Source organism: Mus musculus, chromosome 13 (assembly GCF_000001635.26).
Source record: "Mus musculus strain C57BL/6J chromosome 13, GRCm38.p6 C57BL/6J".
Taxonomy (NCBI): domain Eukaryota; kingdom Metazoa; phylum Chordata; class Mammalia; order Rodentia; family Muridae; genus Mus; species Mus musculus.
Window position 1 is genome coordinate 59,685,051 of NC_000079.6, and position 14,000 is coordinate 59,699,050.

Genomic DNA, 14,000 nt, shown 5'->3' on the forward strand with positions numbered 1-14,000 from the left:
TGTGTGTGTGTTTCAGCACCTTGCCAAGTCCAGGCATTTACTCAAAATCTACATCCAGGACAGCTCCAGAGAAGCAACAGATGTTCCAGTTTATTCTCACAAACACAGACACCTCTTCTTGACCTGCTCTGTCCTGCCGACAGATGGTCCCACAGACCCAGGACAGCAAGGAGACAATCAACTCTCCTAAGACTGGACCAACACCCACATACCCATCCCCATATTCTTAGTTTTCCCAAAGACACTTCATCCCAAAGTCAGAAGGAAGCAACTAAAGATCGCAATGACCCTATTTCTGTGGCACTACCACCTGTTTCTAGTTTCTCCTTTTTTTGAATTAAACCAAAATGGAGGAACTGTTGGCAGTCCTTCTATGCTCCGCCCAACAGTTACCTAGCAACAGTCAAGTAGGCCTGGCTTGCTCTAAAAGGGACTGTTTAGCCTCTCCCTCTCTGACTTTCTCTAACTCCCTGACTCTCTGCCCCTTTTCTCTCTCTGACCCCTTTCTCCCTCTCTCCCCTTCTTCCTCCTCCCCTTCTCTCTCCATGTGTTCCTGGCCGGTTTCTTTCTTTCTCTCTTACTTTCTGCCTCTACTCCCTTCTGAATTTTCCTTCCCATGCCCTCAAATAAACTCTATTCTAGGCTAGACCCTTTGTATGGCTGGTATCTCAGGGGCAGGGATGCCTCAGCACGGGCTGGCTAAAGTACCCCCTCTCACTGCACCATACCGCACTCTATAATACATAGACTTGGTTTTATAAAACACATCAGTATTCTTCCATGCCACAGCCCATGCAATAAAGCCACCGGACCAACGCAGAATGAAGATTGTAAAACTATGTGCCAATAAGTTCTTCCTCCTTTAGATGTTTGCTCTTAGGTTTTTGTCACAGTAACAGAAGTCCAACACGGATACAAAGATGGGGCCGAAGAATCATTATCACTTTTTCTTGGTGAATAATTTTATTGTGATTATAAAAGAATGTGCCCATGTTTATCTGAGATGCAAATACATATGTATAATATTCTAAGATATAAGGGGCAAAATTACATTAAAATATGTCAGCAGACACAGCAAAATATAGATGAAATTATGGACTTTAAAAAAATTATTTTTTTCGACACAGGGTTTCTAAGTAGCCTTGGCTGTCCTGGAACTGCTCTGTAGATCAGGATGGCCTTGAAAACTCACAGAGATCCACCTGTCTCTGCCTCCTGAGTGCTAAGATTAAAGGCAAGCATCACCACTAACTGGCCACAATGGGCTAAAACTTTAATAACTTGAAATTGATGTTGCTTTTATATCATACATTTTTTTGTCATTTTTATGAATATTTGCACTATACAATTTTGTTGACTGTCTTAGGGTTTTACTGCTGTGAACAAACACCATGACCAAGGCAAGTCTTATAAAGGACAACATTTAATTGGGCCTGGCTTACAGATTCAGAGGTTCAGTCCATTATCATCAAGGTGGGAACATGACAGCATCCAAGCAGGCATGGTGCAGGAGGAGCTGAGAGTTCTACATCTTTTTCTGAAGGCTGCTAGTGGAAGACTGACTTCCAGACAGCTAGGACAAGGGTATTAAAGCCCATGGCCACAGTAACAAAACTACTCCAACAAGGCCACACCTCCACTCCCTGGGCCAAGCATATATAAACCGTCACATTGACTTTTATGTATCTTTAATATTTTGATAATAAAATAGCAAGAAGTGAGGCTGCAGGCGTGGCCCAGTCAGTAAGTGATTCCCATGCAAACACGAGTACTTGAACTCAATCCATAGCACCTATGTTAAAAAAGGAAGGGAGGGAGGGAAGGAGGAAGGGAGGGAGGGAGGAAGGGAGGGAGGGAGGGAGGGAGGGAGGAAGGAGAGGATTGTGGGAATAGTAATCACACTTATGTAGAGCCCTTTGTGCTGTCATTGGTACTGCTGACACAGGGTCTCACTGTGTTGCTCTGGCTGGCCTAGAACTCAAGAAATCTGGCAGCCTCTGCCTCCCAAGTTTTGGTATTACAGCCATATGCTGCCATTCTCTCTTTTAAAAATGCAGTCCTACTCTGCATCTTAATCGGTCCCCATGCTTATTTTCTTCCTGTGGTCTTGAACACTGGGTATGCAGGCGTGTGCTACCATTCTTAGCTTAATCACAGTCTAAAATTAAATACTAGGTTATGTCCTAATGTGTGGTGATACTACGTACAAAAGTCATGTAGATCTATCAGATCGCTCCTTAATCTGTTCTGCTGTGTTGCTGGCATTTCTCCTGGGTTCTTCTCATTGACCTCGCTTTTCTAGAACTTGTTTTGTTTGATTGAAGACAGTAAGCACTGTAAGGTTCTCATATATTTAAATGCATTTATTTGACCTCTAGCTCTTTGAAGAGAGTTTGACTGTTTGAAAATTGGCTTCCCTCCGTCTTTGTAGTGTGAGGCCTTTGCCTTCCAGTGTTTCATGCTTATTAAACTCCACTGTCCACTGATTTGCTTGAGTGAAACTTGCCCTTCTTTGGAAGATCCTGTTTCCTTTACTGTTGAATGCTCTGCAGTTTTGCTACACTGTTGCCAGGGGTGGTATTAATTTCTAAATTCTTGCTAGTAACATGATAAGAGTCCTCGTGTGTTTCATCATTTCTGTACAATTGTGCAACTTTGTTATTTTCTCTTTTTCACTCCTGGGGATTGAACCAGGTGCCTTGTCCTGTATAGATAAGTTCTCTGCCACTAAGCCCTCTCTTCCATCTCTTTCCTTCATATTATATAACAAAATGTTTGATGCTGAGTTAAATCACCTCCTTTCCATTTTGCTGTCTTGTGCTTTATCCATTTGCTCTACCAGCCAGATCTTTCATAGCTTCCTTTATTATGTATCAACAGCTAGAAGCTTGCCAGTACAGCCATCTCAGTCATTAGCAGGTCTCTTCAGAATGACCCAGATTTGGGGGGCTTAAAGTGGGGATTATTATTACTATTTTAATTATTTAACTTTTGCTTTTAAGATATTCAATTTGTTCTTTTTTCAGGTCATCCTGTTCTCATTTTATGGTTGCTCTGTCCTTCCTAACTTTGAGTAACTGATAGTTTTCACATTGATCTCTATATTCATTTTTAATTCTTCTATTTGTGTGTCATTCAATTCTTTTTTATGGTGATGGAATTACCATGTATTTAACTGTGGGAGGTGTAGAATACTGGGGCTTCAGCTTGAAAACTTGGGTAGGCAAGAAAATTTTATAGTGTTCACAGCCGTCGCCACTCTCTAACATCAGCGCTGCCTCTCGGTTGCCGCTCTCCAGATAAGGAGAAGGGGGCTAAATAAGGAGGTGGCCATACCATGGCTCACACAAAGAGAACTGCATGCAAACCCACCAGAAATAACTGGCTACAAAAGCCGCTCGAGCAAGAGTGAACCCTCTACTGGGGGATGGTGTGCGGTGTGAAGAAACCTCATCGGTTCAGAGCTGGTAGGGTGCATTCCGTGAAATCAGAGGCTGTCAGAAGTCCACTGAACTTCGGATTCGCAAGGTCCCCTTTCAGCGCCTGGTGCGAGAAATTGCTCAGGAATTCAAAACAGATCTGTGCTTCCAGAATGCAGCTACTGGTGCTTTGTAGGAGGCAAATGAGTCCTATCTGGTTGGCCGTTTTGAAGATACTAGCTTGAGTGCTATCCGTGCCAAACATGTAACAGTTATGCCAAAAGATATCCAGCTAGCACGCCGCATACACAGAGAACGTGCTTAAGAGTCCACTATGAGGGGAAACATTTCATTCTCAAAAGGATTTTTTTTTCTCTCTTCTTCCTGTTATCAGTGGTTCGGAATGTTAGATATTTTTCCATGGGGTCAAAGGTATCTAAGTATATGATTGTGAGTGGAAACATAGGGGACAGAATCAGGTATTGGCAGCTTCTTCACACTCCTTTGTGCGTGAATTTTAATATATATGCACGATGTAAAGCATTAGTGCAAGCAAAATGTTTCAGTGAACACATTTCGACAGTTCAACTTTATGACCTGCTGACATTTTCTGGACAATGCCAGCATTTGGATTTTTTTTTTCTTAAATAAGTAAATTTCTTATTGATGGCAAAAAGAAACAATGAAAGAAAGATAAAAGGAAACAAACAAACAAAGGAAGAAAGAAACCATTGTAAAGATCCATTTTTTGATTGAGAGCTATTTTTGTGTATCCACCAAAAGGTCCCTTCACCCACTGTTCAGATGAGCATCGCACATGTGAACCAGGCTAACATTAGCAGATCCACTGGAAATTTTCCTTCACACAATCATTTTAATGTAGTCTTTGCACAGATATTGCATAGGAAAGTGGATCGCATGCTTTTCTGCCTCTTGTATCGACTCCGGGTTCCCAAGTGCAGCTATCCACATCTAGAAACGTTCAGTAGATTAGGCTTTCCACTTAACAGAATAGTGGCCCAAATCATCGTACTCCACCTGGGGGTAAACCACCAGTGTCTTACGAACCAGAGGCGGGAAGATAAAGCCAGGCATGCCTTGGCTGCCTACAAATCTCTTCTCACTGTTGAACTCTATGTCCATGAATGAAAACATCCTGGGCACTTTCCCCCACGTCGCAAGCCCCTTGAAATACCTCCACTGAAGGTCTGCCAGGTCCAGGAACTGCTTTCCTACAAAGAATCATGTTTTGAAAGAGTCACACAACAGCACACTCCACAGGCAGAATGCATTTCCAGTGAGCTGAGGCTCATTCAGTCCTGTTGTGTTTTTCTGTTGTTTTGTTTATTTGTTTGTTTGTTTTTAACTAGAGTTTCTGTGGAATACCAGAGACCACACAAGGAACACAACAGTGTGTACAACAGGTGCCGTTCAAGTCCAGGGCCCTGAGGAGCCGCTCTCAGAATGGTCCACAGTCACCTCTCAGATAATGGATGTGAGTCTTGGCCCTGGATTCTCATATTTTATTCTTTTGTGGTTTTCAGGGTTGAACTCAAGACCATGAACATGCTAGATAAGTGTTCTATCATGACTAACTCCCTCCTGCTCATCTCTGTGTCTCGTGTCTCTCTGTCTCTCTGTGTCTCTCTGAATCTCTCTGTCTCTGTCTCCCTCCCTTCTTCCCTCCCTCTCTCAGGTTTGGTCTAGATAAATTGCACAGGCTAAATTGCCCATGTTAGCTTTGAACTAATGGCCATCCTACCTCAGCCCCTGGAATAGGTATATACCATTCACAGGATGGGAATTTAAAAACGCTTTCTTTGATTTCATTGCCACCATAGGCAGCAACAGCATTAGCTGCAAACCCTAGACCGTGCTTCACACAGTCTTCTCTGGAAATCTGCCTACATTCTCAGTGAGGTTTGTACCCCCCACCCCCACCCCACCCCACCCCCCACCAGGTGAGCTTCTTTTATTACCTGGTTCTGAGGAGACATGGCTTACTGATTTTTCTTCGTAGAACAGCCTGCCTGGGGTAACGGAAGACAAGAGAAGTTTTCGGAATGTCATGCTTTGAATCCTTTTCCTGAAGTGTTGTGTTGGAGCAACTAAGGGCACTTCGTCTCTTAAACCATAAGGAAAGTCGAGTATAGGAGGAGGGATACCGGCCTGGGCCAGTCTCTGCTGGGAGCTGTATACCTGATCCAATGGAGCAATGTAACCCATTAACAGACTTTGGTGAAGTAGATCTGACATGGACGGTGACCTCTGCTCCTTTTTCTTAACCTCAGTCTGTATGACCACAGGGAGGCGCTCATTGCCACTCACAGTCTCAGAGCTGTCCAATGGTGAGACATTCAGGGTTTTCTCAAGGGTCTCCTGAGCTTCCTTAAATGATGTGCCACAGACTTTTTGGAGATTAGATTTCTTGTTCTCATTGTTAAAATTCTGAAGAGATGTATATAAATCTGACAGCTGTGCGGGGGGAGGAGGGGGCGGGGAGAGAAGGAATGGAAGTCATGAGATCAATGAACACACGGTAATCTATCTCAACAGAAGCATTCCTCTTTGCAAGGTGTCATTCTCTCAGTAAACTGCACCAGTAGCGGAGCATAGAGAGCAGGAAGCAGAATGGCGGGTTCATCATCCAAAAGCCAGATTTAAGACACATCCTTTAAGGCCATTGCTAAAGAAATAAGTTGTTGGGCTGGAGAGGTGGCTCAGTGGTTAAGAGCACTGGCTGCTCTTAACAGAAGGCCTGGGTTTGATTCCTAGCACCCACTTGGTGGCTCACAACCATCTGTAACTCCAGTTCCAGGGCATCTGACGCCCTCTTCTGGCCTCTGTAGGCACCAAGCACACACTTGGCGCCCATAAGGCAGGGCACCCACACACATAAAAGGTGTTCCTGCTTTTGTGTGTGTGTGTGTGTGTGTGTGTGTGTTCCTGCTTTTAAATGAAGTCACTGAAATGAAACTCCGGTGCCCCAGGCAATGCCCGGCACAACTGTGTGCATTCATGATTTGATCTCATGTGGTCCTTTAATGTAAGTCGCCTGCATGTGGTATCATAGCTTCTAAATTCATACCAAACATCGGTGGGGAGTCAGCGATCCCCTGCTGTCCCGTGCCGACCCAGTGTTCCGTCTGGAGGAGGACATTGTGCTAAGATCTGATTCCCCACGCCCCTGAAAATGGAACAAAGGAGAAGGTCAAAACCAAAGGTCAAAGGTCAAAGGTCAGGCAGAGTGACAGGAGAAGTTGTGCTGCAGTGTCTGTCGCTTAGCAACATATTCTGGATGTGGTAGATGTGACACTTTAAAGTTACATGATTTTATGCTTCGTTTGTTTTCTTACTGGTCTATGTTAGTCGAGTCAATCATGTTTCAAGTAGCTATCTTTGTCTTAGCACTCCAAATACTCATACAAAATATACGCTAGGCTTTAATCCTAGGCCAAAGTATACTGCATGGTATGCTTTATTTTCTTGCCTAATGTTTTGATTGATTATACTTCACCTAAGGAAAAGACTCATTTGCCTCCTTACCCACAGAAAGTATTCATTTAGGAGAAAAAAAAGCTCATAACAACAATAACAAGAAAAGAAGAAGAAGAAGAAGAAGAAGAAGAAGAAGAAGAAGAAGAAGAAGAAGAAGAAGAAGAAGAAGAAGAAGAAGAAGAAGAAGCAGCTCTGACCATTTCATTGGTGAAATTGAAACAGCCCCAGAATTCACACAGTTCCTGCATCAATAAGTATACGTCCACATCTGACTCCAGTGGGCCTTCTGTGTGGCATCCACTGCTAACCAGTGGCCAGTTTGAGTGACATAATGTAAATGGTGTTGTCTGGGCCCTGTAGGGCTTTCTGGGCTTTTCTCCACATTTTCAAAAGCCTGTGCCTCCGTGCAGAGATGGTTTTTCTTCATGAGAGTCCAGGTGGGACGGGAAGCCTGCACCAACCAGTAAACACATAAGAAGTTGATTTGGTTAACTTAGCCTCAGACCTGCCTCCAGATGACTAGAACCATCCAAGCTGAGTCCAAACAGAAGAAATATCACCCTGCCAAACCCTATATTTGGGGAGATTATCACATAGTGATAAATACAGACAGACTTGACAGTAAAGAGTCAGTAGACACAAGGAGCATGGAAAGGCTTGTGGTACTGGCTGTCTGGAGTTGGGGAGCCTGCAGGTTCTGAGATAGGCTCTAACTCCATGCTGAAGGAACACTCTGACATAGAGAGAAACATGCTGATGAAATTTAGAGACTAAACCCTAATGTTAATTGCACAGTATGAGTTCATCTGCATAGGAGATAAAGCCAGTGATGTAGTTTCTATAGGAGAGAAAATGTGTGCAGTGAAGAAGGACTGGTAAGTGGCTAAAGGGCTAAAAGCCTAGAATCACGGGCTAGGGTGCAGGCTTGGGCCTGTGTGCCATCTACAATCATGTGGTGTGCCTATGAAAGTTTCTGACGTTCTGAAACATGAGGCAGGGCATGGAGAAGAAAAGGAAGAGAAGATGTTGTCTGGGGCAGGCAGTCAGGGTAGGAGAGAACAGGGTGAATCAGAGATGGTCAAATCTCATGCTGTAGGATTTGCATAGATCTGGGGGTCTGGTTCCATGATAAAGCACATGCCTGTGCCTAGCATGCACGAGGTCTTAGATTCAATCTCTGTGATGCAAATAAGTAAGTTAGCTAAATAAATCTGTCATGGGTAGTTGGGCATTGGAAAGCACAGACAGAAAGGTACAGGCTACCCTGGGGTACATAGTAAACCCATTTCAAGAAAAGTAGGAGGATGGAGAGAGGAGAAGGTGGAAGAAGAGGAAGAGGAGGAGAGAAGGTGAATATGGAATCAATCTGCTTAATATTGGGAAGCCAAGCTTCATGGGTGGTCCCCAGGGATTGTACCTGCTTAGGGACTTCTTGGTTGGATGGATGGTGTCCTTAATATTGCCAGGCCTGCCGTGGCAGGGAGAGTTCGTTCCTGCAGCGTAGGTTGGAATCCAGTTTGACCTTACACTTCTTTTCATCGGTCACAAATCGTATTCCATCATGGTTCAAAGGAGGTAGCTTGCTCACGAACTCTAGCTCTGGAAAACACAAGAGGAAGCTCTACTGTGTCACTCTCTTCCCTTTGCAGCCTCTCTGGTCGTTAGGCTAGACAACCTGCATGATGGATATGGGGCAAGGAGGACCCCAGGCAATGGGAGTGGACCAAAGTCATGCCTAAGTATCTGTAGGAACAGGTATGGAAAAGATGGAGGAGGCCCAGGGAGCTGAGGAGCTAAGGCAGGGCTGGTGGTGGTAACAAAGTAAAGCCTAAGTCATGGCTGCTGGATTCTGCTTTCTTCAAGCAGCCTCAGAAGAGGCAGTGTGTCCTCATCCCTATGGAGGGAATGACCCAAACATCGCCATGTGTCACCATGTAGCTTTGAGCTCTTGCCTCTTTCTCATGCCTCCGACAAGTGCAGCCTGTCTGGTTTACCACTGTCACCCTTCTATCACAATGCCCCATGACAATGTCTATCCCTGCACTACCGCTTGGATTCCCACAGTTCACCTTTGTCAATAGTCTCTGAAGTCCCAGGCTGAGTGTCATTCCCCTGGTAGGCCCCAGGCCCAACTGAAGTATGATAGTGCTTTAGTGGAGGGCAAGTAACGAAGTCACTGTTCATTGTGACATTTGGAAATCCTTCAGGTCACAGAAGTGACTGTTTGACAGTAAGGGCGGGGTTGGGCTTGGTAGAGAGTGAAAGGTGGAAAAGCACTTCTATAGCATTTAATTGCAAAAGTGAGACTGAGACATTACACTTCCTCACTTTAGACTTTACCCCAGCTCTTGCTGTCAACATGCAAAGGAGACACTGGAGCTTTGAAGTGCTTTTGCAGTGTGAGCAATTGGGGGAGTGAGTTGTATAGCCCTGTTCTGGTCTCTCCATTGGCAGCATCACTGTAATAACTCGCTATGATCTGAGTGTATTGTGAGTCCCTGTGCTATGTGCCAGTATAAACTCCTCTCCTAAGCTGTGTCAATGAAATCCTCCCCAGGGAACCACTGGCCTGCATGACAAGTGTTCTTCTGTCAGTTTCCCTTGCTTCTGCAGAGGACAGAGTGCAGTATGTGCTGTGGTTGCACTTTGGTTTTACTCTGATAATTCAGTCTGAAGATCTTCCAGGTCATTCTCTAAAGGTCTCCCTCCTTCATGGCTGCACATATCCCTGAGAAGGTTTGATGTGTTCACCTAACCTTGTGTATGAGAGGTATCTGGGTTTTCATGTCTGCCACAGACATCATTTACCGGCTGTTGGTGAAGTGAGCCAGGCCCAGTGTTCTGGACCTGGATGCAGGACTAAGTTCATAGAGGATCCGTCTCTGCATGTAGGGTGTTGGGTTTCTTATAGTGCCTATTGTTCTGATAAAGTACCATGACCAAACAGCTGGGGGAAAAAGGTGTCTTAGGGTTTTACTGCTGTGAACAGACACCATGACCAAGACAAGTCTTATAAGAACAACATTTAATTGGGGCTGGCTTACAAGTTCAGAGGTTCAGTCCATTATTATCAAGATGGGGAACAGGGAAGTGTCCAGGCAGGCATGGTGCAGGCAGAGCTGTGTGTTCTACATCTTCATCTGAAGGCTGCTAGTGGAAAACTCACTTCCAGGTGGCTAAGATGAGAAAATTAAAGCCCACACCCACTCCAACAAAGCCACACCTCCTAATAGTACCATGCCCTGGGCGGAGAGCATATACAAACCATCACAAAAGGGTTTATTCCATCTTATAAGTTTTAGTCCATTACTGAGTGAAGTCAGGCCAGCAACTCAATGTAGAAGTGAATCAGAGGCCATAGAGAAGTACCACATACTGGTTTGCTTCCCAGAGCTCGTAGCACGTATTCATATACCATCCAGGAGCACCTGCCCAGGACTGGCCATCCACACTGAGCTAGGCCCTTCCACATCCATATACAAGCCCTTCTCATGGAGGCGTATTATCAGTTAAAATTCTCTCTTTTAGGATATGTTCATTTTGACAAAATGATTGACAAAAACCAACCAGCCCAGAGGTCAGTGGGTCATCTTAAGGAACATCTTGTCCATCGTTACTTACCTGACTGTAGAATGCTTATCCTCTGTGTTCTTCTGTACAAGATGCAGTAAAAACGTACTGGGAAAACCTGCTTTGCTCCTGTGTCTGCACGAGATGATGTGAGTTCTCGGCTTTCTGTTCCTCCCACTTCCCCAGCCAGAGTCGTTCAAGTGCTGGATGGACCAGAGAGGGTCAAACCTGCAGAGAGGTTGTAGATTTCAATAAACATTCTGATTCTAAAACTCTGGCTGGGGAAGTGGGTTATCATTTGTGGGTACAGGACCTGACCGTCCCTTTGGCTCTGAGGTATAGACAGCCTTAGGGTTGGGAGATGACTCTCGGTCAGGCTCTCTCCACTCCTGCAGCTCCTCCTCATCCTGACTTCACCCAGGTGAACCGGCTTCCTGCCCATACGCCATATCCTCTGGTCTGTCAGAGGTTACAGTAAGATCAAAGGCAACACGAGGCACGCAACCCAGAAAGCTCCCCCTTCTTCGTAGATCTCTGGCCTTTGTTGTTTTATTTTTCTGTAGAACATGATTTTAATATTTTCAACTGTTAATATTCAACAGACTGAACAATTATTTTAAGATATATTTTGTTGTTATGTCTCCCTTTTCATTTCTGATTTTATTAATTAGGATACTGTCTCTGTGCCCTCTGGTTAGTCTGGCTAAGTGCTTATCTATCTTGTTGGCTTTCTTAAAGAACCAGCTCCTGGTTTTGTTGATTCTTTGTATAGTTCTTTTTGTGTTCTTTGTTGTTTTGTTTTGTTTTGTTTTTTAGAACTTAAAGACTTTTTTCATTATATATTTTCTTTATTTTCATTCCAAATGTTTTCCCCTTTCCCGGTTTCCTCTCTGAAAACCCCCTATCCCATCTCCCCTCCCTCTGCTAACCAACCCACCCACTCCCACTTCCCTGTCTGGCATTCCCCTACACTGGGACATCAAGACTTCTCAGGACCAAGGGCTTCTCCTCCCACTGTTGTCAAAAAGGCCATCCTCAGCCGGGTGTGGTGGCACATGCCTTTAATCCCAGCACTCAGGAGACAGAGGAAGGCAGATTTCTGAGTTTGAGGCCAGCCTGGTCTACAAAGTGAGTTCCAGGACAGCCCGGGCTATACAGAGAAACTCTGTCTTGAAAAATCCAAAAACAAAACAAACAAACAAACAAACAAAAAAAGGCCATCCTCTGCTACATATGCAACTAGAACCATGGGTCCCTCCATGTGTACTCTTTGGCTGGTAGTTTAGACCCTGGGATCTCTGGGGAGTACTGGTTGGTTCATATTGTTGTTCCTCCTATGGGGCTGCAAGCTCCTTCAGCTCCTTCAGTCCTTTCTTTAGCTCCTCCATTGGGGATCCTGTGCTCAGTCCAATGGTTGGCTGAGAGCATCCACCTCTGTATTTGTCAGGCAGAGCCTCTCAGGAGACAGCTATATCAAGCCCTGTCAGCAAGCATTTCTTGGCATCCACAATAGTGTCTGGGTTTGGTGATTGTATATGGGATGGATCCCCAGGTGGGGCAGTCTCTGAATGATGTATGTGTATGTGAGTACACAGCTGCTGTCCTCAGACACACCAGAAGAGGGCATTGGCTCCCATTACAGATGGTTGTGAGCCACCATGTGGTTGCTGGGGATTGAACTCAGGACCTCTGGAAGAGCAGGTCGTGCTCTTAACCACTGAGCCATCTCTCCACCAGCTCTGGCCTTTGGAGTAAGCAGGCATTTTACCACACACAAAAAGCACCAATAACCCTGCCCTGTGTCTTTTCTGAAGGAAGTACCAGACTTCAGGGGGTTCTTCCCTTATGGACAATTAGAAGCTTGTTCTAGTTTTCCATCAGAATGATTTCCTTACGTCTCTGGGTGACACCAAAGCCTGAGGTTTTACTTGCCTTCCTCCAAAAGGAACAGAGGCTGCTGGGTGAATGTTCCCTGCCTGAAATCTCTTGAGCCCTTCCTTAAGGGGAAGGAAATGGGGCTGAAATCCTGGTGGTTAGAACAGGAAGTAGAAATATCACTGAAGTGGATTTGAAAGGATTTAACCCCGTGTGAGAATGTGCAGGAAATACAGGGAGAAGTCAAAAGCCGGGATCTCCAGAAGAGGGACACAGGTTCTGGTGATGTCCCAGGACTGGACCATGACTGATGGCAGCACAGGTGACAGGCTGGGTGACAGATGTGAGAGGAGTGGCAGGCAAATCATTGGCTCAACTGGCTCCGTGGATAACTGGGTCTTATGTGTATCCTGCAGTTCTGTCCCCTCTGGAGCCTCTGCCCACTCAGCGATCTCTCTGATGTCCTGTGACTCTGTCCCTGCAATGGCAGGTGACATACCCTGGAAGGAGGTCATGAAGAGACAGTAGACTGGAGCAGCAGTGGAAATATTTGTTTTAAGACCCACAAGACATCTCTACCGTGGAAATACACACAAATCCTAGCATCTTGCCTGGCATTTTGTCTCCTTTCCTTGAGACCTGCATGTAAAAAGGCAGAGTTTTGGTGAGAAGAACATGTTAACCCATGGAGTCTGTGCTCGCTTCACTAGAGATACTTGAACTGCAGGTGAGAGAGAGTTCTGTTGTCCCATGCAGATGGAGGTGTCATCACGTGCAGCGCACACACTGTCTTAGACAGGGTTTCTTTTCTTTTCTTTTTTTTTTAAAGATTTATTTATTTATTAAATGTAAATACACTGTAGTTGTCTTTAGACACCCCAGAAAAGGGCATCAGATCTCATTATGGATGGTTGTGAGCCACCATGTGATTTTTGGGATCTGAACTCAGGATCTTCAGAATAGTCAGTTCTCTTAACCATTAAGCCAGCTCTCCATCACTAGGACACGAGTCTTAGTCAGGGTTTCTATTCCTGTACAAATATCATGACCAAGAAACAAGTTGGGAAAGAAAGGGTTTATTTAGCTTACACTTCCACACTGCTGTTCATCACCAAAGGAAGTCAGAACTGGAACTCAAGCAGGTCAGGAAGCAGGAGCTGATGCAGAGGCCATGGAGGGATGTTACTTACTGGCTTGCTTCTACTGGTTTGCTCAGCTTGCTTTCTTATAGAAGCCAAGACTACCAGCCCAGAGATGACACCACCCACCACAACTTGATCACTAATTGAGAAAATGCCTTACAGCTGGATCTCACGGAGGCATTTCCCCAACTGAAGCTCCTTTCTCTGTGATAACTCCAGCCCGTGCCAAGTTGACACACAAAACCAGCCGGTACACTAAGTATGCATCCTCATTGAGCATGGATGGCAGCCATTGTATCACCTTCCCTGAAATAAGGACTGAGGCCTGGCGCAGGCTGACCTAGTTAGTGATGCTCATACTTTGACAACAGAAAGCTCTGTGATATCGTTAGCGGCCTCGAGAAAATGCCAACCGGATGGATCAGTCGGTGCAGTGAAAGTATTGTGTTGGGATCTTGGGATGAGATCTGAGTGCTTGCACAGCAAGCTCATTTAC

The 14,000-nt window shown here is 45.1% G+C and overlaps 1 protein-coding gene across 2 annotated transcripts; it reads right to left on the bottom strand.

Annotated features, from left to right (window-relative positions):
• Nucleotides 1–2,351: 2,351 nt before the first annotated feature.
• On the bottom strand, nucleotides 2,352–9,053 carry 4921517D22Rik (RIKEN cDNA 4921517D22 gene). Of its 2 annotated transcripts, XM_006517375.2 has the most exons (6): nucleotides 8,987–9,053; nucleotides 8,335–8,516; nucleotides 6,508–6,606; nucleotides 5,399–5,894; nucleotides 4,488–4,651; nucleotides 4,128–4,391 (listed from the first exon to the last, which is right to left on the bottom strand). In XM_006517375.2, exons 3-6 carry the CDS (start codon nucleotides 6,577–6,579, stop codon nucleotides 4,281–4,283), a joined length of 843 nt encoding a protein of 280 aa, XP_006517438.1. In that variant the 5' UTR covers nucleotides 6,580–6,606; nucleotides 8,335–8,516; nucleotides 8,987–9,053; the 3' UTR covers nucleotides 4,128–4,280. The 2 variants fall into 2 exon arrangements, with proteins under 2 accessions (NP_899113.1, XP_006517438.1); NM_183290.2 differs by having other exon boundaries at nucleotides 2,352–4,651; nucleotides 8,987–9,051.
• Between the last annotated feature and the right edge of the window lie 4,947 nt (nucleotides 9,054–14,000).